The sequence below is a fragment of the Parasteatoda tepidariorum genome, chromosome 10 (assembly GCF_043381705.1).
Source record: "Parasteatoda tepidariorum isolate YZ-2023 chromosome 10, CAS_Ptep_4.0, whole genome shotgun sequence".
Classification (NCBI taxonomy): domain Eukaryota; kingdom Metazoa; phylum Arthropoda; class Arachnida; order Araneae; family Theridiidae; genus Parasteatoda; species Parasteatoda tepidariorum.
The window spans coordinates 60,982,448-60,999,173 of NC_092213.1; the positions used below are offsets into that span (position 1 = coordinate 60,982,448).

At 31.2% G+C, this 16,726-nt stretch overlaps 1 protein-coding gene across 1 annotated transcript; it reads right to left on the reverse strand.

Moving 5' to 3' along the window:
• Window positions 1-594: 594 nt before the first annotated feature.
• On the reverse strand, window positions 595-1,548 carry LOC139426862 (uncharacterized). The gene has a single exon (XM_071186979.1). The coding sequence runs from the start codon at window positions 1,546-1,548 to the stop codon at window positions 595-597; it is 954 nt and encodes a 317-aa protein (XP_071043080.1).
• Window positions 1,549-16,726: the final 15,178 nt, after the last annotated feature.

Sequence of the window (16,726 nt, forward strand, 5' to 3'; positions counted from 1 at the left end):
GTCAAACTAATTTATATTTATTTCTCTTAAGTAAATCTTTAGATTTGAAACTTGACTATGCCTGATTTTCGAATTCAAATAAACATTTTTATATTAATATCATATTATATGACTATTTCTTGTTTCTACAAAATAAATGATAATAAATAAAATTAACACTATTTTGTGTCACTGCCACGTAAATAATAATAACATGCTAGCATAATCTTCCAGTTTTTCTGTCAAAATTTATAGTATCACCGTTTTGAATGAAAACATTACTTAGCAACCACACGGACAGCTGACCTTTTTTTTTTAACGGTAGACGCTGAACTTAGCCCAGGAAGATGCCGAAGGTGCTACTCCTTTAACGTTACCCAGTGGGCACCTGTGAACCTAAATCACGGAGGCGAGCAACATTACACACTTCACACTGCCACAGATACCCGTTTTCTAGGGTGGGCCACATTCACACAATAGAGAACAAAACACAGAGAAACATCCATGCCCAGGGCGTGATTCGAACCCGCAGTCATTGGCTTCGCAGTCAGGCACGCTAGCCACTCGACCATCTGGCCGGTGGACAGCTGGGCTAAAGAGTATAGAAGGGCTAGTTCACTCCGCTCTTAGAGCTGAAGCTACGATTTCCCTCCTCATGNAATTTCCATTGTTTGGAGATCCTAGGATTTCATTGTCGCCGCGAAATGGAAGCCCTCTCGATGCCAAAAATTTTACAACAGCTACAATCCGTTTAAGTACGTTTCTCCAGTAATCCACTTCCTTTTGATGTTGAGATAATAAGTCTATATCTACTCTACCAACCGCTTTACTTCGTGCCAGATAAGTCATCATAGATTGCTTATGCGCTGGGCTATTTTCATGTGTTAAAATTATGTGATTAATATGCTTCCAATCATTACATCCATTCCGAGAGCAAAGATTAACATCAGTTGGGTTAAATAAGCAGCATGAAAAACAAAATACAGAGCATTTGGAAGGCGAATACAGCAACCATTTTCTTTCGACGCTTTCATTGTTCTTTAATTTGCGAATAAATAATGCTTTGTTGAAATATCTCGTTACTAATTTATTACCATCTTTGTATGTTCTGGATGCCTCGGAAAAGTCAGAATCTTTATTTTGAAAATATACTGGTCCCTTACGAATTAAAATTTCGCGATTTATTTCAACAAACTTTTCGTGAAAATAATCGGCGGGATCGTGCGATATTAATTCTTCTGTGTTGGAAAACTGCTGTTCAATTGACACAGTTGGAGTTGTCGGTTTTAGTGAAGTCACTGAAGTCGTTGCACTTTCGTCGTAGGAATAGTCGCTTTCTGATTCAATCTCTTTTTCAAAATTGGAACATGAAGGTTTAGAAATTCCCGCAATTTGTAATTGAGCTGAGTCATCATGTGGAACATTTATGAGTTGATTGCTACTTACAGAAGTTTCTCCAGTAGTAGTAGTAAAATATGATGTTAATTTTGGTAACTTTTCAATTACTTCTTTCTGATGTAGAGCTTTTTTCCTTTTTTCAGATCCACTAGGATATGACCGTTTCGACATTTTATATTATGCGATCTCCGAGATCTGTGGACACAGTGACGTCATGAGGAGGGAAATCATAGCTTGAGCTCTAAGAGCGGAGTGAACTAGCCTTTCTATTCTCTTTTGCCCTGGGTGGACAGCTGACCTGACAGTGTTAAAACAAATTCATGACAGATGGAATAGGGTACGCTTCGTGGCCCAGGTTTCCAATTACTGGACACTACTATGACTATGGATGCTTACTTTCAAATATTTTATTTTGAATTAATACTCAATTTAGTCCTACCACTTCCTTTTTTCTTGAGTGATGGGGTACTAATGCTTCTAAGTACTCTTACCCCTCCTATTAATTTACTCATAAGATGAACTGTATCACACCGCACAGTTGAAGTCCTACGGGGGGGGGGAGAGGAGAGGGGCTGATATAAGGATTCGAAATTTCGTTATTTTTCATCAACTCTCAATCAATTGTATATGTGTAATTACAGTAGATAATTTTTTTTCCCTTACCCCAGTTTAATTCTTTTTTGTACATATCAATTTAGTGCTTTTTCAGTATCTCATCATGCTTATTATTATTATATCGCAAATTTACACTACGTTAGCCTCTTCATCATTCAATTTCAATTTTCATTCAACTTCAAATTTCAATTTAGATGAAGGAGCAGATAGTCCTTCGGGCTCTATGTACTTATGTTTAAATTGGTAAATCGGTTGGATGCCAATTTGCTCCGGACAGCGGATATATATTTTCGAGTGGTATACTTTTTGTTTATGATTCTTGGTTTAGTAAATTCGATCTCTAGGATTTTAGTTCACAATTTTTTCTGAATAATTCAAAGGATTATGTAATATGCCACTTTGCTACTGTTTAGGACCCATCAACCTGCTTCCAAAACTAAAGCTACACATAGTTTAAAGCAAGTTGTTTCGTTTTATTTTCATTATTTTTATTTATTCAAGCAAAATGCTTTAATCTCCCTAACAGCTACCACATAGTAGAGATGCCAACTTGCTCCCGACAGCATTTTTATTTTTTAAAGTGGTAGTTTATCAATTGTGATTCTTGGTTTGATAAATTCTATTTAGTAGATTTTTATCCACCACTATTTCTAAATAATTCGTAAGCTTATATAATTCACCACTTCATTCAAGTTATGTATCGTCATACTATGTCATTTAAAAGGCAAGCTAAAATAGTCAAATATTTGCAAAATTTGCTTTGCAGTTATTTGCCGTTTATTTAATTATTTCGTCGTGTCCGGAGCAGTTTGTATCTCTGATATAGTCTGCTGACCTCAAAGAACTTTTACAACGTTAAATAATACACGATGGATAAGATAGCTCATAAAACAAGAAGAACAGTTTAGGCATGTTGAGTCTTTTAGAAAGTTGGCAAAATTAACCAAGAATCTACAAATTTTAGTTTGAAATGCTCTACCGTTTTTTAAAATATTTTGTCAAATCCGGAGTAGTTGGCATCTCTACAAAACGCCAGCATACAATCTTAATTTTTATGATATGAAAAGAATATCAGTAATTATGACAGGCTTTTATCCTGGATCCCTGGTCATGTTGGAATTCCAGGAAATGAAAAGGCAGATAAAATGTCAGAAACCACTTAAAACATTTCGAACCAACCACAGACATATGCATTTATTAAAAATGTTATAAATAATACATTAGCTAAAACATATGAAGCAACATGGACGAGAGAAATTAATAATAAACTATATCAAATAAAACTATGAATAGTCCCTTTTAAACCATTAAGTATGTGTAAAAAATTCGAAGTCAATTTAGATAGATAACGAATTGGACACACATGTTTCAACCACAAACATTTATTATTTGATGGACCAGGTCCCGTATGTTCAAGATGCCAAGAAACTTTAACAGCGAAACATATTTTGACACAGTACATTAAATACAAACATCTTAGACAACGGTACTTCAACCATGAATTTACAGCTTCTAATTGGACATACTCCTCACAAAAATGTTATGTTTCATCTTAGAAAAATTGGATTTTATTCAATGGTTTAAATCGATTTTTATGCCTTCACAATACCTGTTAAGTTGAGTGGGAAGAGCGGTATAGCATAATATGGCTTTTGCACTAGAATTATAGCTAACTAAATCAATATTATGGGCTTCTCCTACCACTAAGAAAACAGCATTTTAAGTTGGCAAGGTATATGAACATTATTTTTAAGAAACTTTAACATCACGAAATCAAACTTTTTAGAAAGACAATAGGCATGGCTTATATTAAGGAATAAATGCTCCATTTTCTCACTCTTAACACTAAGTTTACGGGACGCGTCATTTTGACGCATTTCGAATTTTATAAGGAAAATTTCAAAACCTGTTTGCATTTTTATTTTATCTCTTGTAATGACTTTTCTCCATTGATCGAGGCAAATATATATTGAAGTCTATTTTCTTCAAAAGCTATGAAATATTGAAGTTGTCTTTGTGGTATACCTATCTCTACGGATATGCGTCAATTTGACACGACCGTAATTTAGACAAAATTTTGAGTAAACATGCAAACATCACATCAATAATAAATAGGAATGTACCGAGAATACTTCGACCTGTTATCCGATATCGTTATCTCAAATGAAACGAGGGATAAACAACTGTTGCCCATAAGCAATAATAGTAAGAACAAATGCAGAATGTTAATTGATGTCAGTGTCAGAGTTTGAAGGTTTCAGTTGCTTAGTTCGAGTATTAAAAATAAAATACTAGAATTTCATAAATATATAACTTATATTTTCATTTTTTTTCTTATAGTATATAATTATATTGCTTTTTAAGTACAGAGCTGCCAATTGATCGGCACACGCCAAAATAATTTTTAAAAAATCCGCAAATAACCACTAAGTAAATTTTGCAAAATAAAGGGGTGAATTATATAAGCCAACGAATTACTTAGAAATAGTGGTGGATAAAAATCTACTAAATTGAATTTATTAAACCAAGAATCACAATTGATAAACTACCACTTTAAAATATATATTTGCTGTGCGGAACAAGTTGGCATCTCTGTAACTGCTGTTATTCGTTTATGCGTCAAATTGACGCGTGTTTGCAGAGATAGGTATATATGAAACGTCTGTAAGCCTAGTGTTAATACTGTTACAGGCGCTCCGAAAGTGATCAGAAACTTTATTCTGACATATAATAGATAATAAAAGGTTTTATTTATACGTTATATAACATACTTTGACAGTGCAAATCTCTCTTTTTCGTTAGCGACATGTTATATTCAGTAAGGTTACGGAAACATAAACAGCCACAAGTATGAGTGACGACGGCAATCTTCAACCTAGAGAATATAAATCATTACTTTTTGTCATTTAAGTTTATTAAAAACCTACCGAAGACATAGGATTTCGAGATTTGTTTCTCCGCGCATTCTGGTCAAGTCTTAACTTCATGATCATAAAAATAACAAACAATATTCATATAATTGTAAAAAAGGTTATTTGTTTTGGTTAAATTATTTTTTTCTTCTGATTATTCTATTAGTATAATAATGATTAACGTATAAAAGTTTTCTGAAAATTAAGTTGCCAAAACTTAACATAATTGCTAAACTAATATAACTTTAATATTTATGTTCGAATTATTGACTTATGATAACAATTAAAGTTCTTATTTTTATAAATAGATTTTGATGTTAAAATTATGATTTTTTATTAATACGTTAAACATATCCTATAACTGCAAAAGTCAAAATTAAGAAGTAAATTTTCCATCATAAAAAATTTGTCTTTAAATTTGCTACTAACATTGAAGAGATAAAAAACCCCGATTTTTTACTTTGAAGTGATACAAGAAGTGATCTCATGGAAAAAGTAATATAATATCTAATCAGAGTTCCCACGACCTGGAAATTGTTTAAAATGGTAGCAAAAGTAATATATATATATCTAGATGCTTAAACTATCAATTAAACTATATATTACATTTAAAAAAAATATGTATGGATGCAGAAAATAATTTGTGAATAATTTCGTAATTCATAAATGAAAAATAAATTTAAGCACCTTTCAGTAGTCTTGAAAAATCTTCGCTACTACTCATTTTTTTTCCAGGTCGTAGGGGCCCTTATAATGTTAAAACTAAGTGGCTGCTTTTTTCTACAGTTTGCTATTTCAAAACGCTTGATTTTCTTATAGTTCCAGAAATACCTAAATAACCTTCAGAAATACTATTCATAAATTATAGTAGGTGAGAATCTTGATTCCTCTGAGCAAATTATAAAACTTAAACAATTGTTCTACCACGATATACGTTTTTGAAAAAATAAACTGTGACGCTAGGCGATAACCGGTTAACAATATAGTGTTTTGTTTTGTTTCAACGCATAGAGGTTGATCGAAGTAATGAAAATACCTCTCTAACTCAATGTAAACAATTTTTCTTTTTGCGGCCACTGTTTCCGACGATTTTACTAGGTGAAACTGTTGACACAATTTGAAATATCATGCTTGAAGCTCTAAGAAATAATATCGTTTTTACTCGTATAAAATCTGCATAGATCAAAAACTAGCATAAGAATATAAATGCTCATTTTCTTTTTCAATTCCACTATAATTAAAAAAAAAAGCGTTCTGACATGAATATTGCATTCCCTATAAAATGGTTATAAAATTACTAGTACTATTAACCCGTTTTGNTCATCATCATCATCATCGAAATATAACTGGGCGCCTGGGGCCGTTAGCGGCCTTTTTCCCATTCATCTTGTATTTAATCTTTAAGGTGGTTCTTTCTGGTAATTGGAATAAAAGGAAATCAAATATTTTGTATTTTAGTTAAAATTATGTCACTACAAAAATGAGCTGCAATCGGCCTGAGGTTTATGTCTTCTCTTAAGTTTTCAAAAGTAAAAATTTCATTGAATCCTGCGGTGTCACAATATATGGTCTTTTCAAAAAATCTGAAATTTTGCTTTGCAATATGATGATCTAAAAAATCTATGTTGAGGTCGCGATGTATGTTTTTATTGCGGGTAAACCATCTTGCTTTTGTTATTTTCCTGAGGATTTTATTCTGGCATATTTTGAGTTTTTTAAGGAGTGATGTGGAGATGTTGCACCATGCTGGAGATGCATAAGTTAGGATGGGACGGATCATCGAGATGAAGAGTAAACGTTTAAGTCTGAGTTCCATTTTAGGGTTCTGAAGAAGGATTTGTAATCTGTGGCAGGCTGTTTGTGCTTTGTTGATAACTGTTTTGACGTGATCTTTCCAATTAAATTTGCTGTTTTGACTATGGGTATAGTTTCGTTAAAGAGAACAACTTGATTTTTTGGGAGGATAGTTTTTCTTTTATGTCGAATGATTAGCACTTTAAACTTCCAGTCTAGGCACCAGGTTTCTATTTCTGTAAGCTTTTCTTGGAAGTAGATTGATGCTTTTACGTTGCATTTTATATGATACTTATAATTTTTGATATTTAGTAGTGACAAAATTACTTAAAAGGAAAAATATTAAACTAAAAGTAACTTGAATTTCGCTACCACTAGAAAATACTATTTTCAAAGCAGATGGCATCTCTGTAAACACTGTATGGGTCGAAAGTAATATAGCCAATTTATGCATACATATTTATTAACTTATGCACGTTAAATTCTTTTTCAAATTCTATTGTATTTAAAGAGTAATATTTCTCTGATAAAATATATTTACTGCATTTTCTCCAAATATGTTATTTTATCATATATCAAGGTATGATTTATCTATATTCATCAATTATGTCTTTCATTTTTCAAAAATCAATTATTGTACATATCAAATAATATTTTATCTTTATTTTTAATTTAAGTCTACCATCAATATTTCTAGTGTTATGTAAAAACGCCAATTTGTCATATTGAAATTTTTCATTGTTTTATTATTTCACAAGTAAACGGCTTGATTTTTTTATGGCTACCACAAATCATTAAAGCATGCTGGATGGCGCCACTAAGGCTTTGCAAAATTTATGTAGAATCTTCATGATTTTGAATCCCGATTTTCTGTATATATGCTATCATCAATTTTTAATGCTCAATTCCAAATTTCTACTGCAATTAATATAAATTTCACAGATTAAGCTCGTATTTCATGTATATCCATCTAATCATGGCTGTATTCATTTTTCAATGGCAATTAATGTAAATCTCCGATCAAGTTTGTACATACTTCTAATCATGGTTACTTTATTATAATGTTACCACATTGTTACATAATTCAAAATGTTTTATTCACTGTATATAATTTTCATGATGAATGGGGTAGGGGCCGCTGCGTGGCCTAGGCACCCAGTTTTGTTTAAATAAAGAAAGAAGAAATATGGGTCGAAAGGACTAAAAAAAAGACTTCTAAAAGCCTGATCTTTCAAATTGTGCCTACATTTTTTCCATGTAAAATCTTCCATAACATTTGATGCTAAAAGATAATTACATAGAGTTACTATTGAAGTATTTCTAATATTTTGACCAAACCCTTGTATTCTTCCCGTTTTTTCGACTTATTTTCCAACTTATCTATTAATATAATCTATATATAATCTATATATTATCTATATATTATCTATAATATAATCTATATATTTTCTTAATGTTCGCATTTAAGAAAATATTTCTCCCAATGTTAACAAAGATTCTGAAATTTTAATAAAAAGGTATTCAAAGAAATTTGTTTACCTCCACATACAAATAACTTAAACGGATATATCAATGGTCAGAAAGATATATAGTCATGTTAAGTTCTGCTAAAAGTTTCTAAAAAGTTCTTTTTTCAAAAATTTCTGCTTTAGTTCTCTACCCCTGGAAAAAATATTTTGCTAGAAACTTAAATGTTGGGGATAATTCTATCAAGATTTCTATTGTTTTCAATTTTTCCAAAACCAAATAAATTCAAATTTTCATTGAAATTTTTTTTCGAGTTACTCTGTTACCCCAATGTTTAAACCTACAATGTTGAAATTGTAACTGTATTATAACTGGATCTGTTGTAATTTCAAATGGATTATAATTGGATCTGTTACAATTGTAACTGGACTCTAACTGTACCTGTACCATCTTATCACTCTCCCACTTTACAACTCTTAAACTCCCTCAGAATATGATAACGTGAGAAATTATCGATTACCAAATTTAATACAGATGAATTATTCTGGGGTTGATCAAAATAATGGAAGCACTTCAATATTTACTCAATGTAAATATTAATTTTTTAGCAGCAAATGCTTTGGAAGATTTTACATGACAAAACTGTTAGTACAATTTGAAAGATTTCGCTTGAAGCTTTTAAAAATTATGCCATTTTGCCTATAAAAAGTTCGGATTGACCAAAATGAGCGCAAGAAGTATAAAGCTGATTTCATATAATACTATAATTCAAATAGCATTCTTATGTACATATTTCAGTGTTATAGATTGATTTTAAAATAGCTGGTATAAAAGCTAGAAAGAAGTTAATAACTTCCAACACTCATTTCTGTCGATCCGAACTTTGCATGGCATAATTTTTGAAAAAATGGCATAATTTTTAAAAGTTGCATGCATGATCTTTCAAACTATGCCAACAATTTTGCCATGTCATAGCATCCGAAACATTTGTTGCTAAAAGAAAAATTGTTTACGTAGAGTAAGTATTAAATTTTTTCGATTATTTTGATAAACCCCTCTACACATGAAAGTGCAACTCTGTTTTGCTCTGCAGCCGAAATTTTCAGGAAATTTTTGAATGATAAATATTCCATTTGTCTACTCTAGCCCCAAGTTCATACTTAATCCTTTCTCCCTTATTTATTAAAAAGTAATTGGAATTTAGAACAAATTTCGGTCTACAAGTGCAGTTTTCTGTAAATAATCTTAACAATATTCATTTTAATTAACTTTAAAGCTTATTAAATATATGCAAGCCAACTTTTTCCATTTTTTTCGTCTGATTTTCTCGATTATCTAACCTTAAGAATTTTTATCAAACATATTTTTTACACTTTTTTCGCTTATTTTGCATTAATTTAGATCAAAATAAGTATTATATTCAGCATTTTTATAATTTAAGCTAATTAAGTACAGCATGAGACACCGATGTCTTTTTCTGCGTTAAAGGTGAAATCTTCCAAACACGGCTCACTTGCTAACAATAATTTTCAAATTTGCAGTTGTTTAGATCTAAGTAGAACAGTTATTCATGATCGAAATTTCTTTAATTTACAAAACCAAATATTGATAAATTTTTGAGTATGAATGAAAAAAGTGTTTTTTTTTAGACTACTTTATTTGATTTTATATTTCGGTACAAATATAATTCCGTTATTCTAATAGATTTTTAGTAACCATTAGACTTTTTTTATTATTAAAAAAATATTAAAATATATCTGTTGCTGTTACTTTTGTCACTTGCCAATACCAGCAAGTTTGTTCGAAATCAAGCTAATTTTTAAGGCAGAGGCTGAGCTTGTTTTTTCAGTGGCACCATCTAAGAAAATATATTTTTGCTTGTAATTAGAATGTCAAAAAAATATATATATATAAAAAGGACACCGGTGTTCTATTTGAGTCAAAGGGTTAAAATAATAACAATATTGCACTTTACGATTTAATTTTTAATTTAGTAACCACGATTTATAACTATTTTAACAACCCTAATATATTCATAATTTAAATAAATTTATGTGACCAATTCAAATTTATATGAATTATAAACAGGCTGTGAAATTTTTAAGCGATTTCGAAATTAAAAAAATTCATGCTTAGATTAATTATCATTATACTTCTACTTCAGTTACAGTATCAATTATCCACTTTCGGGTTAACTATATAAATATTATATACACTGGCTAGCAAATTTTTTGTTGCATTTGTGCATGTACTTGATCTTATCTAATTCGAATTTGGGGATTTCAAATCTATAATTCGTTTTGTTCGGAATTCTGCAGTTTAAAGTTATTGGTATTTAAAATATAAGAAGCTATCGTATCAATACATTTTTTGTCAAGTTACATTATAATTTGCTTTAATTTCATACTATTCTTTCGTTCTTTCTTTTCATTATTAGGTAGAAAGTGATTGGTTGCACAAGGGATCAAATTTTTTGTTGCATTTGTACAAATACTTGATTTTACCTGATTCAGGAGTGGTTCAAATCTGAAATTAGCTTTGCGAAAGCTATAGACTTTTTTCAAGACGATATTTCAAGTTTTTTTCTCTCTGAATGAACAAGCTTATTAAGTACGTACAGATTTATATGCATGCATATTCACTTCTCTGCTCTTTTGAAAATAATATTTAAGTCAGAAAAAATATAAAATATGACCTTAACGTGTCCCATCATATCTGAAATGTATTATCGCCTTCTTCTTACTACTTCCTACTTATCATATTAGTAGGAGCGCTAAGTAGTTACTCGAGTGAATTTTGTAAAATCTTGGTTAGGAGTACATTATTAAATTGCATAAAAATTATTGATGGAAACCGATTTCAGGTTTGAAATCAGTGACGCAAAAATATATAAGATTCGTTTAAAAATAAATAAAAATATATATGAAAAATGAAGTGTAATTGAACTGTACACCAATTAAAAAAACTGTTTCAAACACCAGTAACTGCTTTAGGATACAAAATTTTTAAGGTGGGTGGAAAAAGCGTCTATAAGCGGTCTTACGTGGCATACGTTTTAATAGTGATGATAATATTTGCTTATTAAACCAAAGCCGGTGTTTACTTTCTAAAGCTGATTCACAAAACAACAGTAAATGTCTACTGAACGGCATTAAGAGATTTTAAGTTGTTCACATTGCACAACATCATTAAAAAATATTGAAATTTCATAGATTATATTTTTGAATAAAAACAAAAACCTTATTGTGTTTCAAAGCATTAGTTTTTATTAAATTTGCCACTATCTGAAATCTATTTGAAATTGATAAATGAAATGTAGGAAAATTGTTAAGAAATTAAAACTAAAACCTAATTTAGTAAATAAATTCCCTAAGAAGTGGTGTTTCAGTAATTAAACCTATATTATTAAGTAGTCTTAGGAAAATCAAATGACAGTAATGAATGTAAAACAAAATTAAAGCATTTAACACATTTATTGCAATTATTCTATTTTATATTGAAAATATATCTGAAGCAGATCTAGATAATCTCAAACGAAAATTACAAATTTTTCTTCGAAACTCTAAAATTGAACTCAGACTGTTTATGTTTGAATTCAATTACTCTATATCTTTATGAGCTTACTCTACATCTTTATGAGGCGTCCCATCCTAGCCTACGCATCTCCAGCCTGGTGCAACACCCCTCCCTTCATTCCTATTAAAACTCAAAAGATGTTAGAATAAAATAATTTTGAAAAATAACAATAGCAAGATGGTTTATCCAAAATAAGAACACGCATAGCGATCTCAATTTTAAATTTTTTAGATCATCCTATTGCAAAGCTTGATGGCAAATTTTTCGAAAAAGCCATAAATTGTGATACTGCAGGTTGAAATTTTTGCTTTTGAAAACCTGAAAGAAGACATGAAACACCAGGCGAATGGCCGCTTATTTTTGTAACGATGCGTCCTCATCCAGAATAATAAATATTTAATTTTCTTTTCCCTCCAATTAGCAGAAAGTATCACATTAGAGTCATGATGATGCATGGGAAAAGGGCCGTAAGCTACATCAATTACCCAGATAAATGTTGATGATGATGACTTCAAATGACAGACAGGACTTTAAGAGCATTTCCGCATTTTATGCAGATGACACTAAAATCGTCGTTAAGTCCAATCTCCCCAACATTGCCCTACAGAAACTCCAAGAATAGGTGAATGAATAGAAAAGGTGAATGGTGCCTGGTCTGGAAGTTTAAAGTTAATGGACAAAAATCACAACTACTAATTATTTAACAGAAAAGAATAACATCCTCTAAAAAAACTAAGCTATTCTCTTTAAAGAAACTATCCCCACAGTCAAAAGTGCAAAATATCGTGGTCTGGTTATAAACAGAAAATTCAATTGGAAAAACCATGTTAAATTAATCATCAATGAAGCACAAGCAGCCTTTTACAAACTGCAAATCTTCCTTCAAAACTCTGATTAGGAACTCAGACTTTAACCATTACTCTACGTCTCAATCTAACGTACACATCAACAGCCTAGTGCAACATCTCCCCATCAGGAACGAGAAGATGTTGCACTAGAGAAATTCAAAGGATGTCAGAATGATTCTCCAAAAACTAACACAAGCAAGATTTTTTTTTGAAATAAAAATATACATTGCACCTTTGACATTGATTTTTTAAATCATTACTGTGCAAATTTTTTGAAAACTCTTTAAATTGTGCTGCCGTAGGTTTCAATAAAAGTTTTACTTTTGAAAATTAGAAAGATAACATAAGGCTGAGGTCACTGGCTGCTTATTTTTGTATCAATTCATATTTATCCAGAATAAAAAAAATATTTGAGTTTTTATTTCATTTCAATTTACATTCCAGTTACCAGAAAATACCACCTTAAGGACAAAATCTACAAAATGAATGGGGAAAGGGCAGTAAACAGCCTAACGGTATCCAGATAAATTTTAATGATGATTATGATATGATAACAACAAACTATCCTTTCAGAATATATTGCTAATCCCAATGCGAATTTCTTTAACAAGGCACAAGAATGTGACATCGCAAAATTTAATGACATTTTCAATCTATATCTTCTGCAGTGCAGCTTTCTTGTCGTTGGAAGGAATCCTCGTCAGATCATACTGTAAATAGTATGCAAAAAATTTGTAAATTGTTTCAATTAACCGGAGAGCAACCAGTCCATGAATTTACAGTAGCTGAGGGAGGGATGGGTCCACTAGCCTCTGCCCATAATTAATTATCTCATTCGGTAAATTTAAAATGGTTTTGTGTTTGTTCTTCCACAATTGATTATTCCTAGCCACGTTTTTATCTCCTTCTATGGTTCTCAAATCAGATGAATCAGTGAGAACAGAGCATCAAGACAAGATCCAAGCCTACCAGATCTCTAAACGTTAAATTAGTATTTTAACCCTTCCAAGTGCAGTGTAGCCAGTCTCGCAACACATATTCAATCAATGTTACAAAACATTAAAAATTAAGACTGACTGTGTTTAACGTTTATCTACCACTATTCTTTAAACAGCAAAGAGCTTAAGTATAACAGTAAGTAAAGAAACATTAAATATGGTCCAAGGAGGGGTCGCCCCCATGGAATATGTAGTATGTCATACTTGCTAACTCTTCTGGATTTTCCGGAAGATTTTATTTTCATATTTAAAGTGGTAGCAATACTCAGGTTATTCCAATTAACTTTTTGAAATATAATGATAATTATAGATGAGTCTGACCACCACTACATATAAATAATTACAATAAATATATAAAAGCATAATAATCTTTACGCAAGCAAATTTCAACGGGATCAAAATATAAATATATTTTTGAATCAGATTGATTTTCGGTTATTGTTTTACAACCACTCTGAAAATCCATTCTCGGAAGGAGTGAAAGTTGGCAGGTATGGTATGATTAAGAATGATGTGGTGAGCAGCCCAAAAAACGAGTGGTTATCAACCAGGAAGCCTGGGTCACCACTGTAATAGAGCTCATGACATAATTTTCTCTCATTGATTATTTTTCTATTTTATTTTTATCTTATTTTTTATTCAATTTGGGTTGATTATCGTGCGTTGTAAATATATATATATATATTTTATACTTAACCCAGACCTTCCTTAACCCGTTTTGTCCCGAATTTACATATTGAAATGATACAAAAAGTGTACTTATAATTCTACATCTATTCAGTGGTACTTATAATTCTACATCTAATCAGAAATAACTAAATCATTGTGGTATCTGAGAATCTTTTAATTCACCCAGATAAATAAAAATACTGAAAAAAGTTTCCCACCACAATGAATGTTTTTGAAAAAATGAACTGTCCTAACTATATGACGCTGGGCATTAACCGGGTAATATTATCGATCACATACCTGCCAACTTTTAATCTTTTCGAGGATACTTTTCCCCAGTGGTAGTAAAATGGAATTTGAATTACAATTTTAGGCAGACACATACGCTGTATTTTGAAAAGGCTTTTGCGGATACTTACAGGATTACTTACTAATATATATGCTTAATTTTTTTAAAATTAGTGGTGGTCAAAAAGATAATGAATTACTTTTATAAATGTAAGGAATATATAGACAGCATACATTTTACTACCACTTTAAACTTAGAAATAAAATTTTACGCCAAATGCGTAAAAGTTGGCAGGTATGCGATCATCATAATCTTCATGCTTATTTTATATTGTTTATGATTATATTATCGTTTAATTCTACCTCATGCCACTCTCATACCTGCCAACTTTTACGCATTTGGCGTAAAATTTTGTTTTTATATTTAAAGTGGTAGTAAATATATACTACTTTTTCTTTTATGAACTTAATTTTTAAATGACTTTGATCACCACTATTCTTTAAAAAAATTAAGCATATATATCAATATGTGTACATTCAAGGTTGTTAACACTAAATTTAGCCCAATCACTGCCTTTTTCCTTAGGGATATGACGTAGCCCTAACACACGAAATACACTCTCGATTTTTGGTGCTAAGCACCACCTCTTCCCCCCATCTCCATTCCACCTCACTACTCCTCATCATCGAATTACTACTACAGATGAATCGGTTAATGCCGCTTCGCGGCAGCGCACCGAGATTTATATGATTTCTACCATTTCTACCAAGGTTGTTAAGTTTAGATTTCTCTAATCCAACGTTTTTCTTTGCTTAAAATAGAAATTTTAATTCCGTTTTACTACCACTGGGAAAAATCATAATGGAAGGAATTAAAAGTTGGCAGGTATGCACTCTACTTTTCTTGATTGTCCATGTCACACGAACCCCCTCTCGATTTTATGATGCTGAGCACCCCTTTTTCCTCCCATCTCCATTCCTCCTCACTACTCTACATCATCGATTTATTACTACCGATGAATCGGTTAATGCCGCTTCGAGGCAGCACAGCGAGATTTATGTGATTTCTACCAATCAAAATAGCTATTGGTTGTTTGTCGTGACTAAAAGAAATGTAAATCTTTGCATATCCACAATAGCCCCGAGAAATCATTCTTTGTTTAAGCTCGTTATCCGTTAAATAACGAAAGGCTAATCAAATGAGACATAATATGTAATAAGCATGTTCATTTAGTCATAAAATATCTCTTGCAAATTGTAATAATCTGAAGTCGCATTTGAAGCACAAATTAAGAAGTTACACTTGCATTATAAAAACTTTGTTTCTTTAATTTTCTTTCTAACTATCGAATGTCTTGTCTCCCAATTTATGAAAAACACCTTTGTCAATCTGCCAAAATTAACCGAGAATTTTGAAATGATAAATAGCAAGAATATTCCAATAGTTTACACTCACTCCATGTCAAAAACCCATCTCTCTCTTCCCTATAGTTTTGTTACAGTTCAAGAATAGTTTTGTTTGTGGGTGATTAATTAATTAAGGTTGATTAATTCGTAATTAAAAAATAAGATTAATAATGGATATTTTTCTTAATGCAAGCTGGTCAACTTTTTGAGTGCAAACTCTGAGATATTAAGTTTGTCATTTCACCTGCAATTCATTTACCTGTCATTCAAAGGCACCTATGATAGAAGAAACAATGGGCACCTATGAAAGAAAAAAAACCGTTGAAAATGGTTGAATAAGGCCATAAAAGGCCTCAGTTGAGAGATCAGGATCTGCAGTCAATGATTGGTAGAGCTATCAAGAGAGGCATTTACAGCTTCAAACATCCGGGAAATGTTCATTTAAGCCTGCTGTTTAACCGGAAAAAATAAGAAATTGGAAGTAATAAAATTGAATTTCTTATATTTTTTTAGGTGAAAAGTAACTATAAATGGCTACCACTTCTTATACTTTATTATGATGTATATTTATACTATTACTATGACAATAGATGCTGTAACAATAATGTAGAGCCCCTGAATTAGACAGGCCGACTTATCATTTATTGTTGGAGCAAAGAGCTAACATAAGCACAGCGAATAAATATTTTCAAGTGGTAGTTTATTAATTGTAATTCTTGGTTTCATAAGTTCGATTTAGTAGATTTTAATCCACCACTATTTCTAAACAATGCGT